This window comes from Dasypus novemcinctus, chromosome 24, assembly GCF_030445035.2.
Source record: "Dasypus novemcinctus isolate mDasNov1 chromosome 24, mDasNov1.1.hap2, whole genome shotgun sequence".
NCBI lineage: Eukaryota > Metazoa > Chordata > Mammalia > Cingulata > Dasypodidae > Dasypus > Dasypus novemcinctus.
The window spans coordinates 45,842,667-45,869,570 of NC_080696.1; the positions used below are offsets into that span (position 1 = coordinate 45,842,667).

The window sequence follows — 26,904 nt, forward strand, 5'->3', positions numbered from 1 at the left end:
CCTTAGGTCTCGTACCATGGTAATAAAATTTGTAGGAAGTGTAACTGAGTGAAAAATAAATTAGCAACCTGGGAGAGCTCATCTTGGTATTTGCACAAGGTGACACTTGGGGAATTTCTCTTTCACCCAGAGAGAGAGGCTTGAGCTCCAACAGGGGACCAACAGGAGGTCAGAACTTTTATGGGACTACAATGCAACTCAAATATGGGGACCTAGAAGTAGATATGCCCAAGGGGAAAGGGTAAGTCCTAGGAGGCAGGATATCCTGAGGCCTCGGAAGCAGGTCCAGGCAGGTAAATGGCACATGGCACCCAGTTTCTGATGACTTACAAGAACCAGGAGGGGCATTAACCAGACCAGGGTTTTCCAAAGTGGTTATAGGAAGGCTTTGAATAATAACCCTGGGTTTTCAAATCCAATTCCAATCTTCTCTATTTCCATAGGCTTGCTACAGAGTTAATAAAATCCAGAAATATGTTCCTAATATAGGACTATGTCATCTAGTCAGCAAAAGATGTGGGGATCTTTGGCTCACAGGTGTTTGTTAACTTGGCCCAGGTCCTAATGAGTGGGGCAGATCTAAGGCATTCTGAGGCCCCACAGGGACAGTACATTCCAGAATTGGAAGAACAACTGCCTTTCAGAGTGGAAATAACACACATGTAATATAATCACATCTCCATGGAGGTAAGGAGAGAAAGCTGTTACTAAAATCTCTATTTCAGTAAACTGAGACTTCAAGAGATTCAAGGGTGCTTCTGACAGTTCATTCATCTGTTGATGGAAATGGAGCCATTTTGTTTGTGAGATCAGTCAGGGAAATATAATGTAGGTGACAGCACATTGCTTAGTGTCTGGAACAGAGCAGACACTCAATAGTAGAAAGTTCTAAGGATCCGTGATAGGAGCTACACAGATGCTTTAACAGTGGGTCTGAGCATTATGAAAATTTGAAAGGAAAGCTTAGGGCATGATGGGGAAGCAAGGTGGTCATCAGACATAATCACACATATCCCAGTTCTCCTTTAGGTACGCACTTAGAACATGCTGCCTCATTTCTTCGGAAGCCTGGGCCAGAGGAATGTGAAAGTGCCACATATCATTTGTGTGGAATCTTTTAGAGTCATGCCCTATTTGCCATATTTCACCCTCTCTGCCTTGATGGTTGTAGAACCATGTGTCATGAAGAACCTTACATCAGCAGGGACCTTCCAATGACCCATTTTAGCAGGAGTAAAAAAAAGTTTTCTGGTAATTCACTGATGTTTTGTGATTGTTTGTCATTATAGTATGGCTTTATTTATCCTAACCAATTTTATAAATCCCCCAATGAGCTATACATGACACAAGCTGCCATGAGATCTCTTGTATGGTCCTAACTCCAAACCACTTGAGCTAGGGTCTCCTACATCTCCTCACTCCCTGGTCCATCTATGCTTTTCTCATGTGACATATGACTTCACAAATAACCATTTAACTAATAAGAGAGCCAGGAAATGGAAGTGGGAGGGGCAAGATCATACCCAAAAGACAAAATCCACTGTGGCAAAAGATTCAACAGCAACAGGTATCAGGTTGAAATCAAGTGTGAAAAGTTAAAGAGGAATAAAGAGGTTATAAACCAAATTTGTCATGGGCGAGTCAAGGCAATCATCAGCTGAGACACAGACATGGGTTCTGAGGTCCTCCAGAGTCAGAAGGGTATACACTTCCAGGTGGAGCTTATTGGACAAATTGGTATAAGCTAAGTAGGGATGTTCCGGTCTCTTCCCAGGAGGAGTCTCAGGAAAACAGCAAAAGAAAAAGGAACTAGAATAAGTATTACAACTGTGACAAATGTTTTACATGCAATATCTACTTTTCCCAAATATTGTAGAGGTAGACAATTCATCCCACTATAGCTCCTGAGATGCTAGGTAACCTCTTAAGTTCACAAAGCTGGGGGAAGTGGACATGGCTCAACTAATAGATCCTCCACCTACCATATGGGAGGATCCAGGGTTCGATACACAGGGCCTCCTGACCCATGTGGTGAGCTGGCCCATGTGCAGAGCTGCCACGCACAAGGAATGCCCTACCATGCAGGGGCATCCCCGCATGGGGGTGCCCCATGTGCAAGGAGTGCGCATTGCAGGGCGAGCTGCCCCGCATGGAAAAAAAAAAGCGCAGCTGGCCCAGGAGTGGTGCCACACACATGGAGAGCTGATGCAGCAAGATGACGCAATGAAAAAAAGACACAGTTTCCCCGTGCCACCGAGGGAGCAAGTGGACACAGAAGATCACACAGCAAGTGGACACAGAGAACAGACAATGGGGGGTGGGGTGGGGAGTAGAGAGAAATAAATAAGAGAAAAGTTCACACAGCTGGGAACAGCCAGAATTCAAAGTCAAGGCTGCTGATCCCTAACTCCTAGTTGTTTCCATCCCACCATGCCAATACCAGGAAAAGAAAATCCACCCATGTGCAAGCATCCTTTTAACAGTGCCTGGGCACAACTCAATATAATTTCCTCCAGTTCACTCAGAGACACAGAATTTCCCTAACCAACTCTACCCAGATCATCCCAACTATTATAATAAGACTATACTGCTAACATGGTGACCCTTTCAACATAGCACTTGACTTCCAACTGCTCTCAAGAGGCATTTGAGTTCAGGAGCTGGAAGAGAAAGTAAGAGAAAGAGAACCATCACCCTTATATTTTACACTTCTTTCATTTAGCTCGGTATTTGGCAGGGGCATCACACAGGTTAAATTTGCCACTGCAAGATGAAAAAGATAAGGCAAGGAAAGAGTTTTCCTTCTGTATAAATAAAACACACACAACAACTTTGCCCAACAAAAGATGGCTTTTGATGGATAGTTGCATAAATTCGCCACACTTATTTTGCATCAACCACTAATTATGGTCCTTTCAACTTCACAATCATGGCTAATGGTGGTGCAGAGAATGGTAGATTCAGCAGACCTCATTCTGGGACTAGTGGGAAAGAAACAATGCAAAACCATAGCCACCCCACTGTTTACAACTGAGACAGCTACTCTGGGTACCATTTGGACAGTCTGGAGGAAATCAAGGCTGTCCAGGAGTCTGGAGCTTGGGAAATGAGGCATCTGGAAGAAAGGCTTACTACTAAGATGAAAGGATGGCCTTTTAAGGCTCATCTGACTATGGCAAAAATGACTCAGAACTCTATCTCCCCAGCTACACTGAGTGGAAATTCAGACTGTATTGACATTTTGGGGCACCTTTCAATACTCAAGACCTTTCTCACTTAATCCTCAAAATGATCACATGAAGTATGTATAATTATTTCAGTTTTGTAAGTGAGAAAAACTGAGACTTATAGACATAAAAACAGTTCACACCCTCATTCACTCCTTCATTTATTGGTTCATCAAATGGTTATCAAGTATCTACTATGTGGTGAGTATTGTGCTCAGCTTGGAGGATATAGCAAACAGAGTTCCTACATTTGGAAATTCTCAGTCTATTGAGGGAGAAATGTACTATACAAAAACATGTATAATTAAAAATTATGCCCAAGGGTTGGAAAGGAAAAGTGCAAGTTCATGTGAAGGTGAGTATTGGGGTAAGAAACTCTTAGATAATATGGTTGGAATAATATAGAGGATATGACAGTGAAGCTGAGGCCTGGAAAATGAGAAGCTACTAGTAATGTAAAGAATGAAGGAAAGAGATTCAGGTAAAATAACAGCTTGTGTGAAGACCCTGAAGTGAGAAAAATATCTTGGAATGTTTTGAGAAATAATGTAGGAAATGTTCAAGGCAGTATGACTAGCTAAATTGTATCAGGCATGGCCTAACTATATCTAAAGCACTGTGTTCCCTTTTCAAGGAGGATATTAGCAAATAGGAATCTGTCCATCAGAAAACAGAATAAGTCAGATGAAAGTAATCTGGAAATTATGCCAAGTGAGAAAGAGAAGAAGTATTAATAATTTCATGTTACGCCTCAGTGAGAAATGACTTGGTTGTCCATGGTGGGTAGTTACTTCTCCCATATTTCTTACCAGCAGGTAAGAAATACTTTGTTCAAATAAGTACAAGTGATCAAGAGGAGAGTTAAGAAGACAGAATTTGGTCTTCTCTAGGGAAGAAAGTTCTAATAATTTTACCTGCTCCCTATATAATGGAATCAATTCCCTTTCCCTTCTGAGAATTGCAGAGGTCAAAAAAAGGCTTTATACAGCCCTGCCAAGAATGCTTTTGTTGGGGATGTCTTTGTTGGATTCTGTTATAGACTAGATGAGACACCAAATTCCATCCAATTCTAAGATGCTGTAGATCTATAATATAGTTATATTCAGAACAAATGGTTACAGTATGGTCTGGTTCCCAAGACAGACAGGTGCCAAGAATTCAGCACCAACAACAGTGTTCTGATACAGTGGATGATGGTTGTTAACTGGAAGAGAACAGCAGTGGGTAAAGGCAGACGTTACGAATCAGGTCCATAATTCCCAAAACTAGTGCCTGTGAACAATTCACACTTGATGAAAATGGCTGCGATGACACCATGCCTCTTAATTCATATCATTCCTGAGCTGATACCAGTGTTTCCAGGGTTGGATTAAAATACATTCGTTTACAAAATGTCTTCATCCTCATTCCAGTAACATTCAACATGGACTGAGCGACTTACATGTTCCTAAACAGAATAGTTAATTATTTGACATATTATTTCCCTTCTTTGGTTTTTTTTCAGTCTCTCCCCACTAAAATGTAGACTCTATGAGGGCAGGGAATTTTATCTGTTTGGCTCACTGCTGTTTTCCCAGTGGCCAGAAAACTGCCTCACATACAGCATACACTTACTAGACATTTCATTCATTATTTAAGCAATCAGTTCTAGCTCCTTTAATAGCTTGCTTAAAGTCACATAGCTACCGGGGATTTGTTCCTAGGCAGTTTGATTGTAGAGCCTGAATATTTTGCTGTTCTGCTAAATGCTCTGCTAAACTGACAAACTGTCCTTAGTGTCTATAGAATAAAGATATCTGGGCCCTAAAATTCTCTTACTGTGCTCTGATGGAAATTTGCAGGTAAGCTGGAGAGAATGAAACTGATTGATAGTAAATTATTCAACTTGACCCACAACCATCCTGCAACAAATGGACATTTTTATTTTCCTTTCATTTATTTTAGTTTAATATAACTTTGCCTCATCTTTTATTTATAATTTTTCTTAGTGTTTGTTGATATTTGGGCTTTTGTGTGTTTTTTTTATTCAACTTTCTTTTTCTTTTTTCTTTTAAGATGGGAGCAGAGCCCTGGTTTTTTTTTCTTCCATCAAATCTATTGGATTTTTTTTGGTCTTTTAGCTTGCTTTACAGTTGTTGATTTTATACTTATAGTTTCCTTTGTTTTCTCTCCTTTTCTATGGAGATTGTTGTGGGTTGTTTTTTTTTTCTTTTGCTTTTTTTTGTATGATAGATTGGAAGGCAGACTTTATGTATAAAAAACTATGCTTCTTAAAATTCTCTATATGAAAAAAACAGTAGTTATTTATTCCTGCTTAAGACAAGAGTTAGCAGATTTTAACTCATTCTCATCAATCCTCAACACTTTCCCAGTTTTTGTTGACATAATAGTGAATTGTAGACCCAGATGAAAATTGTTAAAGTTTCACATTATACATCTTCTCTTTAAGTAATTATTTTTCACATTAACCTTCTGTTTTGTAACATATTTAAAGCAATTATTTAGTATTAACGCTACACTTAATCAGTTTCAGTGCTCACTGTGGGTCTTTTAATTCCATTTTTCTCTATTTGTGACTTTTTTATTTTGATTCATTGCTCATTCAATTGCTCTTTGAGTGATTTATTAGAAGCAGGGCATGGGAGAGCCCCTGGGTACTGAGACTGTCTTTCTGATGCATTTGCACAGGAACAACAACTTGACTGATAAGGAATTTGAGGGTTATAATACTTTCTCCTCAAAAATCCTCTGCAATTAACAGCATTGTCTTCTTGCCCTTACGGTATGGAGAATCTGAGAGAAGCCAGGCAGATTTGCTAGACTTAGGCTGCCTTTTCTGCTCCTATAACCCATTCAACCAACTTTTTTTAACTGAAAAATACTAATACTACAGTATTAATACTAAATACTGTAATTTGAAGTAATGTGTAGTTCTTTCTTGCCAGTAAAATATAGCCTTCTGAGTGCCCAGTCCCACAGCTCTCCCTAGTTTGGCTCCTATGAGGCCAACTGCATACCCAAGATACCAGGCATATGCAACCATCTGATTGTATTCCTGTTTCCTTCTTGGAAAACTGAGTTTCAAAATGGAAGTACACGTAGTATGGTATGGAAGGGACAAGTAATTAAATGGACTTGTTCATCTCAGAAGCAGTTTCAGAGTGGGGTGGCTTCTTCTTGATGGCAAAAGCCCATATCTTGAGAAAAGGGGTCTATAATGTGATGTTTGGGGAGTGTGGCATTTTGATGTTATTTATGAATTCCAAAAAAGGTATGGTTTATGTTTGTAAACTGGTCTGTTCCTCCTTTCATGATACCCTTTGATTGTATTAAATTCAGAGGTTTCACTTTTACTTGATTAAATTAAGATTAGGGCTTTGATTCAGCCATGTCAGTAGGACATTGAGTACCTGCCCCCTTGGTGGGTGGACACTCATATAGAAAATTACAGAGGAGGGAGCTTAGTTTTGATGCTGGAGCCCCGGGGAGCAAGCCAAGCCATTTGCCTAATAGCTTACAGCTGGTCTTGTGGAGAGAGCACAGCACTGAGCCTGGAGAGAGATGCGCCCGAGGAAGAGAGATAAGCCTTATGCCAGACTACAGCTGAGATACGAAGAAGCTGGAACCACAGAGCCTTATGAGGAAGAGGAAGGAAGGCTGATCCCTTGCAGAGACTGGCAGCCATCTTGCTCCAACACATGGCAACAGACTTTGGTGAGGGAAGTAACTTACTCTTTATGGCCTGTGACTGTAAGCTTCGACCCTACATAAATGCCATTTATAAAAGCCAACAGATTTCCAGTACTTTGCATCAGCACCCATTTGACTGACTACTGCAGGGAGCAAAACCTACAGTTGGTCCTCCTGCCTCACAAACTGTTCTGCTCATGGCCCAGCAATACTGGGGATATCCTCTTGAGGTCTGTTTGCCAGTTTCTTGGGTTATATTTACTTGGTCTCTTGCACAGTATTGTGTGTGAATCAGTGGGAATGTGGTAGAAGGTGAATTGAGTGCAGCTACTTCTTCCTCATCACAGACTGGAAACCCATCAGCTCCTCTAGATGTCGGGGTCCAGAGCAAGGAAAGCTACCCCTTCTCAGAGACTTGTGAAGAACAAATAAACCTTCAGGATGTGGAGAAGTACAAAGAACAAGCCCAGCCCTCCGATGTCTCTGCCCATCTCTGTGTCTTCCTCCTCAACACATCAGAGTATTTCATGCAGAGGAAAGACCAGGTGAACAGGTGGAAGGCAGTCTGGCAGCTTCTCTTTGTAGTTTTACACTCTCTGTGAGGAGTGTTGCTTGAACCAGTAATAAAGGCGGAACTGAAATACCAATGTGGAATTTAAATGGGTATGTGGACATTCTAAATGTTAATTAGTTCCTCAAACCCACTTTCTCACAAAGCAATGACTGTCACTGACAGTCTAAACTTTCTACCTTGGGCACCCAGAGTCTGCACAGTCTGTTCCCCATGTAGTACACCAAATCTTGATTTGCCTCTGTCTCTCCTTCTCCAGCAAGCCTCCTACATCCCCAGATACTCTGTGGAACATGGCACATACCAGACTCCCTTACATGTCTATAAGCTCTTGGAGGGCATGTACTATAGAACCCTATTATAGACCATAGGGCCTGGCATATGTCAGGGTTCATTATACATTTGTTGAATGAAATACAGCAATCTGGACTCTATCTGCAAAAGCACCCTAGATGGCAAATACATATGTGTATCCTAAGGGGAACTACAGATGTTTAGCTTCCAGAAGGATTGTCTGATGGATGTGTTCATATAGAGGGGAAGTAAATGGTAGAAAAGATCATGATCTTTATGTAACTGAAAGAATACCATCTGATGGGGAGATTGCAGAGGCTCTATGGGGCCCTAATAGTGTGGACCAAGAACAATGTGTGGAGGCTATAAGAAAAGAGATTTTCAAACTCAGTACAATAAAAAGCTTTCTTAGAGTCACAGCTACCAAAGCTGTGTAGAAAGCTCTACAGCAAAGCTGCTGTAGAAAATGAATTTCCTGTCACTGGAGGTAGTCAAGAATAAGAACTAACACCAGTTAACTGGTAAAGTTTTAATGTTGATTGAATCACTGTTTTGTGCCTGCAGGGGATGGAGGGAGTAGGTATTGGATAACATCTAAGAACCTATCCAGCTCTGTGATTTTGTAATGTTGTGACTACTCAAAGAAATATTTTATATAATGATAGTTACCTTGTCTTTGGGAAAAAAATATTTTCTAATATAACCAATGGTATTCACTGATAAACTAAAATATGCATAGTGTATAAATATCAAATTGATAAGTTCTATAATACTATAATATTATATAATGATATATACACAGTATAAAACATAGTATAAAATATTATACATAGTATAAAACATTATGTAGATGAGGAAACTAAGACTTAGACAAGTCATGTGACTTGCCAAGGGAAAGCATGTTTTCTGTGCTCTAAAACAGAGTGTAAGGGGTCAACAAACTTTCTGTAAAGGCCAGATAGTAAGTACTTTTGGCTTTTTGGGCCATAGGTCTCTGTTATAACAAATCAACTCTTCCTTTGTAGTATAAATCAGTCACAGACAAGATGTAAATGAATGGGCTTGTTCCCAGAAAATTTTTTTTACAAAAATAGGCATGGGATTGGATTTGGTCCACAGGCCTTAGTTTGTTGACCTCTGTTCTAAAGTTATGCTGCCATCTTATTTGAGAAAGGGGAAAAACAAGAACTAAGGAAAGCATGGTCTTCATACTTACTCCATTTGCTTTGCTGAGTGCCTGAAAGTAGATGCTGTAGCTTTTCAGCGGGGAGAGAGGAGGGTTCCAGTAGCCATTGTATGTTTTGTTGTCACCCACTGTAAATGGCTGGGTGACAGGCAGGTTGGCAGGCTTCAATTCAGCAGCAAAGTAGTGTAGAGAATCGAGGTTTGAGGCGTTCCGGTAGCTCACAGGCACTGAGAAGCACTCAATGATGTCTGCTGCCCTCCGTGACTTCTGTAGTCGCTCCTCCTTGACAACCAGCTGATATACACTGAATAGGAAAGAAAAGAAGCAGATGCCCTAAGCTCTTTAGCTGTCATGGCATCAACACAGCTTCCCCCTACAGAAATACATCACTGTCAATTCTGTTTATAAGTAAACCTCCTTGTTTCATCTTTCAAATCCATACTCATTTCCAGAAGTCTATTTCCACTTAGATATCCTAAAGCATGCTCATACTGGACATGTCCAAAACTCAACTCAGCCCCAACCTCTACAAACCAACCTCTTCTTCCTTTGATGTTTATTTCTTTGGTGAGGGTAACACCATTCACCAAATGGTCAGATCCTGAATCTAGGAAACTAACTCCTCCTTAGCTCTTATTCCACACCTTTAATCAGCATGCCATCCTGACTTGACCTCTAGCAATGCCTGACCTGTGCCTCTACACTCTGCTCTTCCCACTGATAATGCCTAGGTTGGATGATTCTCTGCTTACCTGAACTCAACTGGTTACTTTGCCACTAATTTATCTTATCCAATTAATTGGTAAATCCATTGATCTTTCTTATTATATAAAATTGTCGTTCTTCAGAAACTTTCATGCATTCTTTATTGTCCAATGGATACAGTCCAAACCCCTCATCTTGGTGTTTGAGGCCATTTGTGGCTGGCTTCCATTCTAACTTTCATAAGATCTTCTCATGACACATTCTACATTCCAGCTGCTCCAGACCCCCTGCTATCATATGTATCCCACCCCACACCATCTCCTGCTTATGCTTCCTCTACCTCTGCTTGTGGAGACCTTTCCTTAAAGGCTTACTGTATTTTTCTCTTCCTCTATGAAGCCTGTCCAGATTCTCCCTCCCCCAGTCTGCAAGAATTTCCCCACCCCTCCATTCTCCTGTAGCTGATTAATCTGTTTAAGACTGCAATTACATGAACTTGGGGTTATTGTCTCACTGGATAGACTATAACCCTTTGGAAAAGTAGGAGCTGTGGCTTCCTCACCTCTGCAGCATTACCCCCCCGCCCCCCAACTATGCCCATTAGGATGCCTGACATCCAGCAAGTGATCAATGAATGTTTGTTCAAATGAATCAAACTGAGTTGAATTAAAATTGAAAGCAAGCATAAAACCAAATCTGACTGGATGCAGAAACCCTAATCAAGATAAACAGTGAATTCCCTGTGCTCCTGTCTAGTGATCTCATATCATTCTTTTCAACTTAGAAGGATGAAAGATGTTGCTAGTGTGTGAATAAAGAAGGCCAGGTCTTTATTGGATATCAACTGTATGACAAATGTGTGGGAGGCTCTTTGTAAAAATGTATTCAAAAGTTAGTAAATTTGGATAACATTTTTCCATATCTTGGAATGTCCATATTTTGTACTTTTCTCTATTAAATGCTCTTCTTTTAGAATACTTTATTGCATAGATATCTGGACCCATGATCCAAGACAAAAGACTAATGAGAGGCATTTGCCAAGGAGCCCACAGGAATCTTCTGTGAGTTAATGAGGTGGTTGTAGCAATGGCTCCAGACCAATCATTTAAAGATGACATAGTGAACTAGCACATGGTTTTTAAAAATGAAACATTTTGGAAACTAAAAGTCTTCAATCAGACTGTCCATCTAAAGATATGTGGTAAAGAAGCACAGCTTGGGTGGAGAAAGAGGCACAGGACTATTTCATTAGAAAGAAAAATACTATGGAGATATTATCCCAGGGAAATGTGACACATTCCATATTGCAAGTCTTTCCTTGAATCTCCTTTAGGATGGGAATGGTCAGCGATGCAAATGTGAAAGGGATGGCATGTGAGTGTATGCTGCCCTTGGATGAATGTGATATCTGAGTAGGGGTGAGGACAGCTCAATGTGCAGATCAGGCAGTGCTCGATCTATTGAGGGTAGATTATGGGACTCTGATCAATGAGGGGAAAAGGCAAAAGGCAATAAAGAGCAAAGGAATGATGGCATGAAGCAGACAGCCTCTTGGGTTCTCCTACTGAGTCTAGCAATAGCATTTAAGAAACCTCTGCATTGGGCTTGAGGCATTCAATCTAACCAGGCTTTAAGTCCTCCTGGCCAGGTAGGAGGGGCCAATAGCCTCATCTCAGTAACAGGGTTAGGAAGTGCTTGCCCTTAAGGCCCAGTTTATCCTTAACCACCACTTGGGTTGGTCCTGTCTACATGACAAAACCTTGGTCCAGCCCTCTCATCCTACCCTGGAGTGCTGTTGCCATCCTTGCCCTTCAAACTGAGACCGTACAGTCTTGGGAACTTCCCTGTGGCCAGATCCCACTCCTAAGATCACGTCTGTTGTCCCTGGCCCTCCTGTGATGGGATGAATCAAGAAGAGCCATAAGGCTGACCTCAGGTACTACCTATGGTTGGTATGAGATTATGCAATTGTGGCCAGTCAAGCAGATGGGTTCTTACTGGGTTATCAATCCACCTCTTCTGCCCTACTAATCTGATTGTTGAGTATCCACTAGTCAAGTCAATCAAATTCAATAGCTAGATTACAGATGAGGATATTGAGACTAAGAGAGCTTAAGTGACTTTCAATGTCAAACTGCAGCAAATGTGGGAACTTGGACTTCTGGTTCATGGTTCAGTACCCTTTCTTCTTCTCTACCTTACTTCTTTTCCCATAAACCAACAAAGTGTAAGAAGGCCTTCTGAGCAAACTTTACTTGGCAGCTTAAATTGCTTAGCTCTTTCTTGCCCAGTCTCATCTGAAATCACAAAGAATAGCAAAGGTATTTTTGGATTAAACTTTGCAGGCAACATATGGCTCACATACAATTGGGATTAATGTGCCAAAGTATACCAAGCAACTCCCTGAGGCCCACCATGCCTGCAGCTTGTCCATTCAGAGACAAATCTGCAAATGCAGTCAGAAAGATGTAAACCATTTTGTCATATAAATCTGTTTGCCAGTGGATCCAGACTCTCTGAAAGCCCAGGGAACTTGATTAAGGAGGAGGAGAGAAGAAACAGCACTGAGAAACTGTGTGGCTCTCTTTTCCCTAACATGCTTTAGGGAGGGATGGGGCAAAGAAATAAGAACCTGGCTATTATTTTTGTTTCCTGTAGTAACTTCATTCTCATGATCATTCTCTTTGAGAATACATTTTATTTTAGAGCATGTTTTTTTTTCTGCTTACTGGTAATGATAAAATCATACCTAAATGAGAATAAACTCACGAAAGTCATATCTGCAGCTCAAAAGAAGTGGTTGCAATAAACTATTCAGGATCATTTGTAAAGAGAAGAGACATTTTTCAGTAGAAAAATCCTGACAGCATTAGAGAAGAATAACCGAATTTGCTCACCTCACAACATATAGTATTTATTCACACATTTCCCCTCCTGCAAAACTCTGTTTTGGTGCCTTTATGACCATATTCCTTACATAACTTGTCCTGAGTGTCTGCTGCTCTTGCAGGGCACTGAAAGATATACTATGCTCCCACCCTAACTAGTTCAAAATAAAGTGTCAAGGTCAAAGAGAGATTTATTTTTTCCTACCTCCCTGGCTGTGGTTCTCTCACTCTGCAGCTCACCTCAATGTCTATTACTCATCCTCTTTGCTACAGTGACAGCATCTACTCCCTCAGCCACCTTACTTCTCAGATCCCAGTTTGCCAGCAACCTCCAGCTTTTGTCCATCCCTTTAATTTCAGCATCTCCTGCCATAGGAGGCAATAATACTTTGCTCTGGTCTCAGGTCCCAAGGCTCCCAGCTTGCAGAAGACAATTGCCCTCAGACCCCTTTAAGAGCAAAACCTACAGGGTCTCCTCTGGATGGTGTTGGAAAACCCTACTCCTTGACCCTCTTGTTCCCTCTGATACATCTTATGGTTTAGATGGTGGATTATTCCTTTCTGAGCAGGCACCCCTGAGGGGGACCAAAGACCTATCGGAATCATCCATCTGTCATTAGCATTTCCTGGGCTCTCTTTCTATGTCCAGGGATAATGTGTCTAGCCTGGCACTGTATCCTCTCAAAATGAAAAAGTCAGATGACAGAGGATATCTTCTAGCTTGTAGGTGAAGATTGCCTGACTTCATAGAGGGGCACATGTTAGGTCATGTTCTTCTAGGAAGTGGGATGGCTTATGTCAGGTTATTCTGGAAACAGCCTCTGAACCAAGGTTGCAATGCAAGTGATACCTAATATCAAGTAACCAGTAAGAAAGTGAGAGAAGCAGGAGAGAAAAGGGGAAGACACAGGCAAGTGTGTGATTTCAGGCAAAGTCCCAGCCTCAGCCTGATCCCAAATGAGCTCTGGAGCACAAATTGTACCCAAGACTTGGTCTTGTCTCAAGTCAAGACCTTTTGAACCTCCCACACCAATTAGGTATTGGTTATGGGCTGCTCCAGAGAGGTGTACCACCCAGACACTGCCAGCTGTGTGTGGGTCAGGCAAAGAGGTTCTGGAAGCCCAGTAGGAACCTTCTGAAGAAAGTTAGAGCTGAGAGCCACTCATAACGGAGCACGCAGAAGTTTCATGAAAGGGAAAACGAGGGTATCTAGGTGAGCTCCAACAGTCTCCTACAGGGTGCTTTTGACCAAAGTCTGCACAAGACCTGCATAAAAGTAGAGACCCATTTGAAGAACATGTTTCTTCAACCTTTGTTTCTAGCCCCACTCAGCTGAGGGACTTGCCATGGCATCCCTTCAGTCACAGTGGCTTCTCCATCCCTGGTTCTTCAAGTGAAGGCAGGGAACAGTCATTTAGAATTTTAGGGGGTTGCTCAAGGTCAGTGGTTCTCAGCGCTGGGTACACATTAGAATCACCTGGGAAACTTTAACAAGTTCTTATTCTTTGGCCCCACAACAGATAATCAAAACCTGAGGGCGAGGCCCTAGCATCAGTACTATTTTTCACAATGTGCTCCATATTGTTCTAATGTGTAGGTATGAAATCACAAGCCTTGGTGATTCTGACAGTTGATACATTTGCCAGCAGGAGAACTCCCTTCCAACATTCCCAACTCCCTTGAAAAATCATTGATTTGTGTCATTCAAAGTCCACCAAAGTATTACCAGTATTCCCGAGTTATTGTCTATCATGTTTCCTGATTTATTGCATTCGTAGCTTTCATCACAATCAAAACATATGTCTTGCTTGATAATTTGTTTATTGGATTACTTCCTTCCCCCTAATAGGCTATGAACTCCACGAGGGCTTGGATCTTGCTGTCTAGTTCATCACTGAAACCCCAACTTCTAATTTAGTGCCAAACATGTTACTATTATTTAATAAGTACTTATTAAATAAATGGATTTACAAAACTTAAAAAATGTCTGTTCACATTAAATTCTCCCAACATGCCTCAATGACTTTCCATATGTTGCTTCATCTGCCCAAGACGCTTTTTCCCTTCTTCACCTTGAAAACATCTCATCCAATCCAGACCTAGTTCAAATGTTATCCTTTGTGAGGAGCCTCTCCTGATTTGCAAGCTGGAGCTAGTTTCTTCTTCCTCTGCTCCATAGTTCTAGCAGAGCTCCCACTGCTGTGTATTGCAAGGGCTGCTTCACTCACCAGAAAATGTTTATTGAGTACTTTCTGCTTACTAGGCACTATTCCATGCCAAGCAAATTCCATGTATTATCTCATTTGAACCTCACAACAATATTAAGAGGTATGTACTATCAACAGCATCTGACAAATTAAGAAAGTGGAAGTAAAGAGAGGCTAAAAAATGTGTCCAGGGTCACACAGATATTTGAGCAATGGAGCAGGATGTGAACACAGACCGTCTGTCACCTGAGCTCTCAATTTTAACTGCAAGGCTATACTGCTTTTTAGCACACCCAGATTGAGCTACCATCTTTATCTTACTCCACCAAATACTCTTCCTTTTTTAAAACTCTTTTTAGGTCATGGAAAATAATTCATAAAATTTAGAGTGTGGAGTAAAGGGGCTAAATGATTCCCATTATCCAATGACTAACAATTATCAGTGAAATGTTGGGTAAATTTTCTACCATTCTTTTCTCGTGCAAGAATAAACTTCTAATTTGAGATTAGAAATCAATAGGGGAAAAAGCCTTCTTTTTATAGATAATAAAGTTATAGCCAATTTTGTCAGTGGGCATATACAATTTTAATATTACAACCAAAAGTATTCCAATATCATATATCTTCAACTATTCCAGGAGGTCTGGTGATTTAGCAAACTTTTCAAGTAAGAAGCTTTTAATATTGGCACTACTGAGAATAAGAAAAGGTACAAGGTCTTACCTCAAACACATTGACTAAGAATTACATGGTTCCTTGGAACTTCTTCTCCCAAAAGCCTACTTGACTGAGTCATCTACAGGAGCCTGTAGACCTTGGCTGGTCATGGCCCTGACAGTGATCTATGGGAACATGGGTAAACACACACCCCATCAAGGTTGGCTTGAACTTGTTCTTTCTCATGCAATCTCTGTACATCATAAGGTTACTACTGTTTTCAAAATTGTAGGAACATTCTTTGTCTCTGTATTTTTTATCTCAGTACCCTCTGCTAAGCAGGAGAGCTATGAGGAAAGGTCCCAGTAGTAACAACTGGCAGCAGGATTGATTCATATAGCTAGAAATGCCTCTAGTCATCAGATAAAGGTTAATTGACAGTGAATAAAGTCTGTTTAATAAAGCAATTTATACAACTAATTTTTAGTGGATTTTTAATAAAGCTGATTGAAAGATATTATTAACATTTTATATACCTGGTTTCTAATCCAAAATCTTCTAAGATATAGCTGTGTGACCTTGGAAAAATCACTTAATCTTGCAAAAGGGCACAATCATTGCCCCTCTCCATCCCTTTTCTGTTTTTATGTGTCCATCCCCCAACTTTTCTGTGATTTGCAGTTGCTGGGGGGCACTGTGGACTTCTTCAGAGGATTGCCTTGAAAATATTGGAGTATCCTCTGCCTATAAAAGGGATCTGAGAATTTAAGCACTGCATTTGCATGTGATTGCCTGGGACAGAAGTTTAAAAAAAAAAAACAGGTCATTTGCCCAAGGAGGAAAAATTCAAAGGGTAGTTTGCTCTCCAATGCTCCCCACAGAATCAGATCCTTGTTTGGATTAGTCACCTTTTCTTTCTGGCTTCCCTTTGTCCCTTACTGGTTTCTCATGGGAGTACCTCTTAATAAATCACTTGCATTCAAATTTTTGGCCCAAGCTCTGCTTCTGGGAGAACTCAATAAAAAATAACATCAATATTCCTTATTTCTCATATTTAAAAATTATTGGGTGAGAATTTTTGAATGATAGAGTGAGGAGCTCAGCAGATTATCTCCCAAATGCTCTAATTAAACTAGGCAAAATTATTAACAACAACCATTTCAGGACTCTGGAAATTGACCAAAGATATTTAGCAGATCAAAAAGCATTTATTCAAGTAAAATCACTTAATTTTGGGTAAAGACAGAGGAATTCTGCAATGTCTTATCTTGGCATTGTTCTCATTTGTCACAGCTCCATCAGCATGGTAATTCTACCAGGGTGGGGAAAGTCATGTAAACCAGTAGCTTTACTGATGGAGGGAGCTGGCTTAATTTGGAGCACAGCATGGGAAATCCCAATGCCATTGGGAGTTACAAAAAGTTGCAATTGTGGTGGCAAATGAATAGGGCCTCCCACCATTGCCATGAGCCAGAGGTTAGAATTCTGGTTGGTACAAATAACAAATCAATGGACTAGGGAGAAATTGAACAGGGAAATATGTGGAATGAGACAGCCATAGGGGCCTTAAATAACACACTTCTAGGCAATCCAGGGATCAAAAATACAATCACAAGGTAAATCAGCAAAAATTTTAGTTAAATAAAAATGGTGGTCAGAGGAAAATTTATAGTTTGAAACACCTATATTAGAAAATAAAGCCAATTTCAAATCAGTAACCTAACATTCCACCTTAAGAATGTGAAAAATAAATGCAAAACTAATAAAAATTAGGGTGAATATCAATATCAATGTAATGGAAAACATGAAAATGAGTAAAAAATTAGTGAAAACAAAAAGTTAGTTTTTTTTGAAATTTAACACAATTGACAAAACTTTATCTAGACAGAACAAGAGAAAACCAAAACCAAAACAAAACAAACCAAAATTAGGAATGAAAGAGGGGATATCACTACCAATCCTATGACAAACTCTATGGCTCAAAACTTGGACAATTTAGATTAAATGACCAATTTCTAGAAAGGCACAACCTACCAAATCTGACTCATGAAAAAATAGAAAATTCAATAGGCCTACAACAAGTTAAAAAATGAAAAAAAGAACTAGTAAATAAAAATTTTCCCAATAAGGAAAATCCCAGGCCCAGAAATGGCTTTTCTAGTGAAGTCTATCAAATACTAAATGAATATAAATAGTTTCAGTATTTCAAAAATGTATCCAGAAAATAGTGGGCAGAGGAACACATCCCAATTCATTCTATGAGGCCCTGATATCAAAACCAGAGAAAGAAATTACAATAAAAGAAAATTACAGGTCATATCCCTCATGAACATAGACACAGAAATAGTCAACCAAATATTAACAAATCAATCAATAAACATATAAAAGACTATATATCAAAATTAAATGAGATTTATCCCAGGAATGCAAGGTTGGTTCAATATCCAAAAAATCAATTAATGCAATACAGCATATTGATAGATTGGAGGATAGAAATCATATGATTATCTCAAGACAAAGTAAAAGTATTTGGTAAAGTCCAATAAACATTCATGATAAAAATTCCCAACAAACTAAAAAAAGAAAGGAACTTTCTCAACCTGATAAAAGCTATCTATGGAATAAAGCTAAAATCGTACTCAAGGGTATAAGACTGAATGTTTTTTCCTGAAGATCAAGGAAAAGGCAAGTATGTCTGCTCAACATTGTACTGCAAAAACTAGGCAAAATAAATAAGTAAAAAAATTAATTAAAGACATTCAGGTTGAAAAAAATAAAGAAATAAACTGTTTACTTTTTTACTACTTAACTATGACATCATCCTGTATTTTAAAAAATCCTATGGAACACACACATACACAATTAGAACTAACAAACAATTTCAACATTGTCACAGGATGCAAGCTCAATATACAAACTCAATTTTATTTCTTTCACTTATGAAGAGCACGATGAAAAGGAAATTAAGCAAACAATTGCATTTACAATAACATACAAATAATGCTTAGGAATACATTTAACAAATGAAGTGTAAGACATACATTGAAAGGTACAAAAATATTGCTGAAATAAATTTAAGAAAATCTAATAAATGGAGAAGCATTCCATATTTATAGACTGGAAAATTCAATATTGTTAAGATCGCAATTCTCTCCAAATTTATCTGTAGTTAATGGAATCCCTATCAGACCCTGTAGACTTTTTGCAAAACCCTACAAGATGGTCCTAAAATATATATGGTAATGCAAGGATTCATAATAGACAAAACAAATTTGAGAAGTAAGCACAAAGTTAGAGAACTTACACTTTCTGATTTCATAATTTATGGTACATCAACATAGTGTGCTGCTGGTATAAGGGCAAAAATATAGATCAATGAGAGAGAATTAAGGGTTTAGAAATAAACCCTTACATTTACGGTCACTTGAATTTTGACAAAGATGCCAAGCAATTCAATAGGAAAATGTTAATCTTCTCAACGAACGGTGTTTAGTTGATTGAAAATCCACATGCAAAAAATAAATTAAAATCTCTCTCTTACATGACACACAAGAATTAACATAAAATGGATCATAGTCCTAAATATGACTTTAAGCAATTAGACTTCTAGAAGAAAACATAGGAGAGAATCTTCTTTATCTTGGATTAGGAAAGAGTATGAAGGGACAACACCAAAAGCATGATACATGAATAAATAATAAATTGGATGTCACTAAATTGTTTTTTTTTAAAATGGGCTTCAAAGACAACCAGCAAGATGGTGGCAGAGTAAGGAGCTCCGAGAGTCAGCTCCTGCTACAGGGCAGTTAGCAAACACCCAGAGCTCTCTGGAGCTAGCTAAAGCACCTGTTTGGGGGCTCCAGGAGACCAGAAGAGCATCCTGCAACGTCTTTGAAGGAGTGGAAGGAGGAGACTGCCCATCTGCAGAGAAGACTCGTAAGTAGAGCACTCCACGCCACGGGGGCCGGTGCCCACCTCCACTGGAGGCATAAGCCACCTCAGGAGCTGTTCTGTGGCTGGAATCGAAAGGTCCACTTCCCCAAAACGGGGGAGGAAGAGACAGTTGGGCACCAATTTCAGCTATTGATGAGAAACTCAGTGAGCTACAGTATAATCCTGAGAACAGCTAAAGCTTGAGCCTGTCCAAGTCAGAAAGAGGCCAGGAGCTGCCATCTTAACTCCATGCCTAGCACAAGGAGAAGCAGGGTGGACTGAAAATCCCAGAGCTGGTGGGTTCCAGCTTCTTCCCATCCAGATCATATTGCAGGTCTAGCCTAGACCCCAGTGCCACCTCCAACAGGGAGGAAGCTTCAGGGATTTGCGCCAGACTCTCCAGGAAATTACCAGCCAAGCAGCGGAGGCCGGTGACTTTCCTACTCTGGCAGCATGAGCCACCCCAGGAGCTGTTCTGTGATGGAAATTGGAAGCTCCATTTCCCAGAACCAGGGGAGGAGGAGACGGTTGGTTGCCGATTTCAGCTACTGATTGGTAGACTTGGCTGGCTAAGATATAACCCTGGGAACAGTGGGGTGTGAACAAGCCCAAGTCAGAAGAGGCCAGTAGCCACCATTCTGACTCCACCCCCAGCCTGAGAGGAAGCCAGACTGACTGAAACTTTCAGTGTCAGCAGGAACGAGTTTCTTTCATGCAGATCAGCCTGCAGCCTGCCTAAGCTTCAGTGCCACCACTGGCAGGGAGGAGGCTGAGGAACCCTGCACCGGTCTATATAGGTAACTGCAGGTAACTTTAGCTGCCATAGATTGAAAATCAGGGCAACTGCAGTCATCTTGGACCCGCATTGCATAGATTGCTGCCCACACCTGCACCCCATCCCTGCCCCAGGCAGGGGAGAAAGGGATGCGAAGCTTCATCAGTCTCTCTGGGCAACTACAGTCTAGGCCTGCACGTGGATTATTCCACATAGCTGTGACTCTGTCCCTACCCCTGACAAAGGAGATAGTTGGAAGAAGCTTCTTTGGTCTCTGGTGCAATGAGGGCAGCTTGAGCCTTCACAGCCTGCAGCACCAGCTACATCCTTGGCTCCTACAGTACAACCACCAAGGGAAAAACAATAGGAAGCCCTATATCAAAGAGAAAAACTGCACCCAGAATAAAGATTTGAGGAAGCCAGATGTGGAGACACCAACAACAAATTACAATCTACACCAAGAAACAGGAAGCAATGGCCCAGTTAAAGGAAGAAGATAAGCCTCCAGAAGACATAAAGGAGTTTAGACAACTAATTATAGATGTTCAAACAAATCTCCTTAATAAATTCAATGAGATGGCTAAAGAGATTAAGGATATTAAGAAGACACTGGATGAGCACAAAGAAGAATTTGAAAGCATACACAGAAAAATAGCAGATCTTATAGGAATGAAAGGTGCAATCAATTACAGTAAAAAAAAAATTGGAATCATATAATAGATTTGAGGAGGCAGAAGAAAGGATTGGTGAGCTTGAAGAAATGGCCTCTGAGAGTGAACATACAAAAGAACAGATGAAGAAAAGAGTGGAAAAAATTGAACAAGATCTCAGGGAACTAAATGACAGCAAAAGATGTGCAAACATACATGTCAGGGTGTCCCAGAAGGAGAAGGGAAAGGGGCAGAAGGAATATTTAAAGAAATAATGGTAGCACATTTCTCAACCCTATTGAAGGACATAGATATCCATGTCCAAGAAGCACAACATACTCCCATCCCAAAAAATCCAAATAGACCAACTCCAAGACATATACTCATCAGAATGTCAAAGGCCAAAGACAAAGAGAGAATTCTGAGAGCAGCAAGAGAAAAGCAATGCATAACATATAAGGGATATCCAATAAGATTAAGTGCTGATTTCTCACCAGAAACCATGGAGGCAAGAAGACAGTGGTATGATATATTTAAGATACTACAAGAGAAAAACTTCCAGCCAAGAATCTTATATCAAGCAAGACTGTCTTTTAAAAATGAGGGTGAAATTAGAATATTCACAGATAAACAGAAATTGAGAGAATTTCTAAGCAAGAGACCAGAATTTCAGGGAATACTAAAGGGTGTGCTAGAGCCTAAAAAGAAAAGACAGGAGAGAGAGGCCTGGAAGAGAGTCTAGAAATGAAGATTATATCAATAAAAGTAACTAAAAGTGTCAAAAGAGTGTTGAAAATAAAATAGGACAGATAAAACTCAAATAGTCAGGAATAAACTTAACCAATGATGTAAAGCACTTGTATTCAGAAAACTGCAACTCAGTGTTAAAAGAAATTTAAAAAACCCTAAAAAACTGGAAGAACTTTCCATGCTCATGGATTGGAAGACTATCATTAAGATGTCAATTCTACTCAAATTGATATATAGATTTAATGCAATCCCAATAAAAATAACACCAGCATTAAAGAAAAAATTGAAAACATGATCATTAAATTTATTTGGAAAGGTAAGGAGTCCTGAATAGCCAGAAACATCATAAAAAGGAAAAGTGTACCCTCATCTCCAGACTTTAAATCATAATACCTACCTATAGTGGTAAAAACAATATGATACTGGCCTAAAAACAGACACAACAGACCAATGGAACCAAATTTATAGTTCAGAAACAGACCCTCACAGTATGGTTAAGTGATTTTTGTCTAGCCTGTCAAGCTCACACAGCTCAAGGAGAACAATCCAGCCAACAAATGGTGCTGAAGAAATTGGACATCCATAGCTGAAAGAAGGAAAGAGGCCGCGTATGTCACACCTTTTCCAAAAATTAACTCAAAATGGATCAAAAAATTGAAAATAAAAGCAAAACCATAAAACTTGTAGAAGAAATGATTGGAAAATATCTTCAAGACCTGGTGGTAGGTGGTGGATTCTTAAAGGAGATAAGAGAAGGACTGAGTGGACTACTGATGTTTAATGTATGTAGAAGTTTTAATTAGCTTTACTGTAAAATTATGGAAATGTATAGATTAGATGGTAACACACAGTGAGTAACAGCTAGTTTATAAATGTGGATGTGACTGAAAATGGTAGTCTAGTTATATAAATGCCAAGTAATAGAATGCTTGAGAATAATCTAGGAACTGGATAGCACAGTAAACCAAGAGGTGGATGAAAATTGTGGTTGATGGTACAGATGCAAGAGTGTCCTTTGTTAGCTAGAACAAATGTATATCACTACTGCAGGGTGATGAGAATGTGGAGAAGCATGGGAAAAATACAGCTGGAGTGACCTATGGACTGTGGTTAGTAGTAATAATATAATATTCTTGCATCTATGCAAAAGATATACTGAGTTGACCCTGAGGCAGTATGGAAAATGTGAGCCAAATGTACACTATCAACATGGTAACAATCAGATGATACTATTTTATCTGTAGCAAATGACACACCACATTGTGGTGTGTTGATGGACCGATGTTGTTTGGGAATTCTGCACATGTGCATGGTTGTTTTATAAGTTTCCAACTTCTGTCATAAAAAAATATATTTAAAAAATAATAATAGGGTGAGTTGGGGGAAAAACACACCAAATGTGGGATGGGAACTGTGACTGGTAGTAAGATTTTGACAGTGTTCTTTCATAGTTTGTAAGGGATGTCTCATGACAATGCAAGGTGTTGGTGTAGGGTTGATGTATGGGACCCCTGTATGATGTTATGAATGTTGCTTTGTAAGTTCACAACTTTTATATACACTTAATTGTTTATGTATGTTCATATATAAATGATATAAAGATAACAATCTGATTGGTTAGGGAAAAACTACTTTGTTTAGTACTAATATTTTGACAATGCTCTTTAATCATTAGTTTAAAAAATTTAAAAACAATGCAAATTATTGGTAGGGTGAGATGTTATATATGTTTGTTTGATGTTATATATGTTTGGTTTGTAAGTTCACAACTATTATACACTTATTGTTTACGTATGTTTATGTATGAGTGATATATTTCAATAAATTAAAAAAAAAACTAACAATTTTTAAAAATGGGCTTCAAAAAACACCATTAAGACTTAACTTAATAGTACAATTATAAAAATGTACTATTGTCGATTTTAATAAATGTTCCACACCAATGCAAGATGTTGGTGGTGAGATGGTATATGGGAATCCTATATTTTATGCATGATTATTCTTTAAGCCCACAATTTCTCTAACAAATTAAAAAAAAACACCATTAAGCAAGCAAGAAGACAAGAAACAGACTGAGAGAAAAATACTTGCAAATCATACATATGATTAAGAATTATACCCAAAGTGAATAATAAAATCTTACAACACAATAATGAGACAAACAACCCAATTAAAAAGTGGACAAAATATTCAACTAGATATTTCACCAAAGATGATATATGAATGGCTAATAAGCTTATGAAAAGATCTTCAACACGATTTATCATTATGGAAATAGAAATTAAAACCAAAATGAGAAACATACCTATACAGCCCACTACACAACCTGTCTATAATTTTTAAAATGACACAATAACGAGTGTTAGAAAGGACATAGAAAAACTGAAACCATCATACATTGTAGTTGGGAGGGTAAAATGGTACAGCCACTTTGGAAAAACAGCCTGGCAGTTCCTTAAAATGGTAAACATAAACTTGCTATAACCCTAGCTATTTCTCTCTTAGGTGTCTACTCAAGATAAATGATAACATATTTCCACACAAAGGCCTGTATACAAACATTCATAGCAGCATTATTTATAACAAAGTATGGAAATAATCTAAATGTCCATCAACTGATAAATGGATAAATAATACATAGTTTATTCATGCAATGGATTATTTGACAACCAAAGAAACAAACAACTGACAAATTCTGCAATATGGGTGAAGTTCAAAAACATTATGCTAAATGAAAGAAGCCAGATATGAAAGACTACATATTGTATGATTCCATTCATGTGAAATGTCAAGAAAAGGGGCTTTAATAGAGAGAAAAAACAGATTAGTATTGTTTGGGACTGGAGGTTGGAAAAGGGATAAATGTAAGTGGAAACAAGGGGATATTTATAGTAGGATGAAGAGGGTCTAAAAAGTGATTGTGGGGAGAAAGGCACAACTCTATAAAATGGGTAAATTTTATGGTATGTAGATTATACCTCAATGGAATTGTTAAAGAAATGAGGGAAATGGACTGAATAATCTTGGTTGTTCCTTCTCTCTTTAACAATCTATGCTTTAGCATTCTACTATGCACAAATTTTAATACAAAAAGGATGTGATAAATCATTGGCATTATTGTACAAGACACAGTAGGAAACAAGTGTGAGTTTTGTAATCCCCAATAGAATCTAGTTTTGCAATTCCATTCCCCACATTAATGATCACCATGAACTCTTGAACTGATGTTCGTTAGCCAACCTTTATACCAAGGCTCTGGGAATTTCCATTTTCATTCACTATTTGCATAGCCAAAATAGCTCTTAGAGGAGGCAAGGAAATGGTTTGTGGGGAAGGGGGGTATGCATTTGGCAATTTAGTATCAGAGTGTATGGGTGTGGGTTTTGTACTGCATGAGATTAGATGTGTGACCTATTGCCCCTGGGTCTGCTTTTCATGCATTCATCCATTTGTGCATCAGTCATTTATTGAGTGACTACAGTGTAGCAAGTTTGAATGTAACATTGTCCCTGGCCCTGGAGAGTTCAGAATGGAGTTGAAGAGACAAATATTAATAGTTCACCACAATCCATGGGCAGGAAGGATTGAGAGCAGAGGAAAATTTAAGGGCAGAGTGAGACTAGATGAAATAATGTGTCTAAAAAATGCTTTCCACAGAGTAAAGTATTGTGTAAAAGTTGGCTACAGTCTTCCAGTTATTGCTGCATGCATTTTAATTACAGTTTAGACAAATTAGACAACAAAGAACCTGGTTTTCCATTTGGACTCTTCCCTTGTGATTCAACTGCGCTTGACGCATTTAATAAAAATAGATTTTGTGTAGAAGTTTAGAGCAAGAAATCCATGTAGTGTGAAGGAACCATTTCAATTCATCTGAAGAATTCAAATAAGTTTTATTTATTTTTTAATGAAAGCAAAAAACAAACAAGCCTTACCAGGAGAAACCAGATAACCATCTGCTGAAGGCTAGAGTTTATGTGCATGTCTCTGATATTTAGAAAAATTATGATTAGCCTTTGTTGAGTGTGTATTGGGGTTGAGACAAATTTTAAATAAAAATAAGGAAGACTTGGCTACCACCCTCAAGGATTTCGCCTCAATCAGGAGTCTTCTATCTTTCATAATACCGTATGTGTACTCCACAAGTAATTCCTCTGGTTCTATTGCAATATCTATCCAGAATCTGACCACTTTTCATCATCACCACAGCTATATTCTGGGCCAAGCACCCATCATCTCTTGATTAGATTATTGCATTAGCCTCTCAACTACTCTTGTTGCTTCCACCCTTGCCACTGACAATCTATTCTCAAACAGTGGCTGCAGTGACCCTCCAAAAACATAATTCAGGTCACAACACTCCTCTGCTCAAGGCCATCCTGTGGCTCCCATCTTACTTAGGGTAAAAGGCAGAAACTCTCCAAGGACCACAAGGCCCTCTTTATGACCCCTCTGACCTCTTCTCTGCTAATTCTGCCTCTCTACTGTTCCTTGAAAACCCAGGCATGCTCCCATGTCAAGGCCTTCACACTTGCTATCCCCTATGCCTGGGACACTCTTCCCTTGGCTATATGCTTGGTTTGCTCCTTTGCCCCTGTCAGTGAGGTCTTACCTGATGATTGTAATTTAAATAGCAATCCCAACTCACAACATGCACTATTATGCTTCCTTGCTTAATTCTTCTCCATGTCATTTTGCAAGGAAAGATTTAAGTTTAATTTTCACGTAAAGGGGAAGCCAGAGCTAGCTCTGCAGTTGGAGGAGGGAGGGAAAGGGGTTCTAGCATCTTTGGCGCCAAGAATTTGAACAGTGGCACCAAAGCCGGTGGGGCGGAGGAGGGGGGCAATGGTGAAAGAGGCACCGAATATGAAAAGCGCTGCCAGGAGTGAAAGCGCGCAGAGCAGCCCAGCCTGCAAAAATGTAGGGAACGGGAGAACCACATAAGTAGTTATACCTCTGGGGCGATAGGCTGTAACCCCGAAGTACCCAGTCAGTGGGGAACAGGGGAGGGACCTGCATGTTAGGTTTAGGGCATAAATATCACTGTTTCTTGTTGTTTGGCATGCTGGCCATGTTATCAAGGTTACAGTCCGTTCTTTCAAGATCGTTGATAAAATTCTTCTCTCCTCCATGATCGGGTGAGCCTTTGTTCTCTTACAGGTGCAGCTTTCTTTCTAACAATTTGTTCCCATGTATCATACTGTGTGTGTGTGTGTGCGCGCCCGTGCTTAAGAAGTTAAGCCACTTTAAGAGAGGACTCTGAGCATTGCAAATGACAACGTTTCTTTGGGAAAAAGCAACTGAATAGATACCTGGCCAATGAGATGCTATGTGGGTAGTGACCTTGATTTGGTGACCTTTCCTAAAACAG

The 26,904-nt window shown here is 39.5% G+C and overlaps 1 protein-coding gene across 2 annotated transcripts in view; it reads right to left on the reverse strand.

Annotated features, from left to right (window-relative positions):
* PTPRT (protein tyrosine phosphatase receptor type T) overlaps positions 1 to 26,904 on the reverse strand; it is a 1,175,887-nt gene that overhangs the window by 254,339 nt on the left and 894,644 nt on the right. For both annotated transcript variants that reach the window (XM_058287117.2, XM_071211722.1), the window contains exon 12: positions 8,999 to 9,272. In XM_058287117.2, the coding sequence (XP_058143100.2) occupies positions 8,999 to 9,272 (274 nt within the window). The remainder of the gene's footprint in view (positions 1 to 8,998; positions 9,273 to 26,904) is intronic.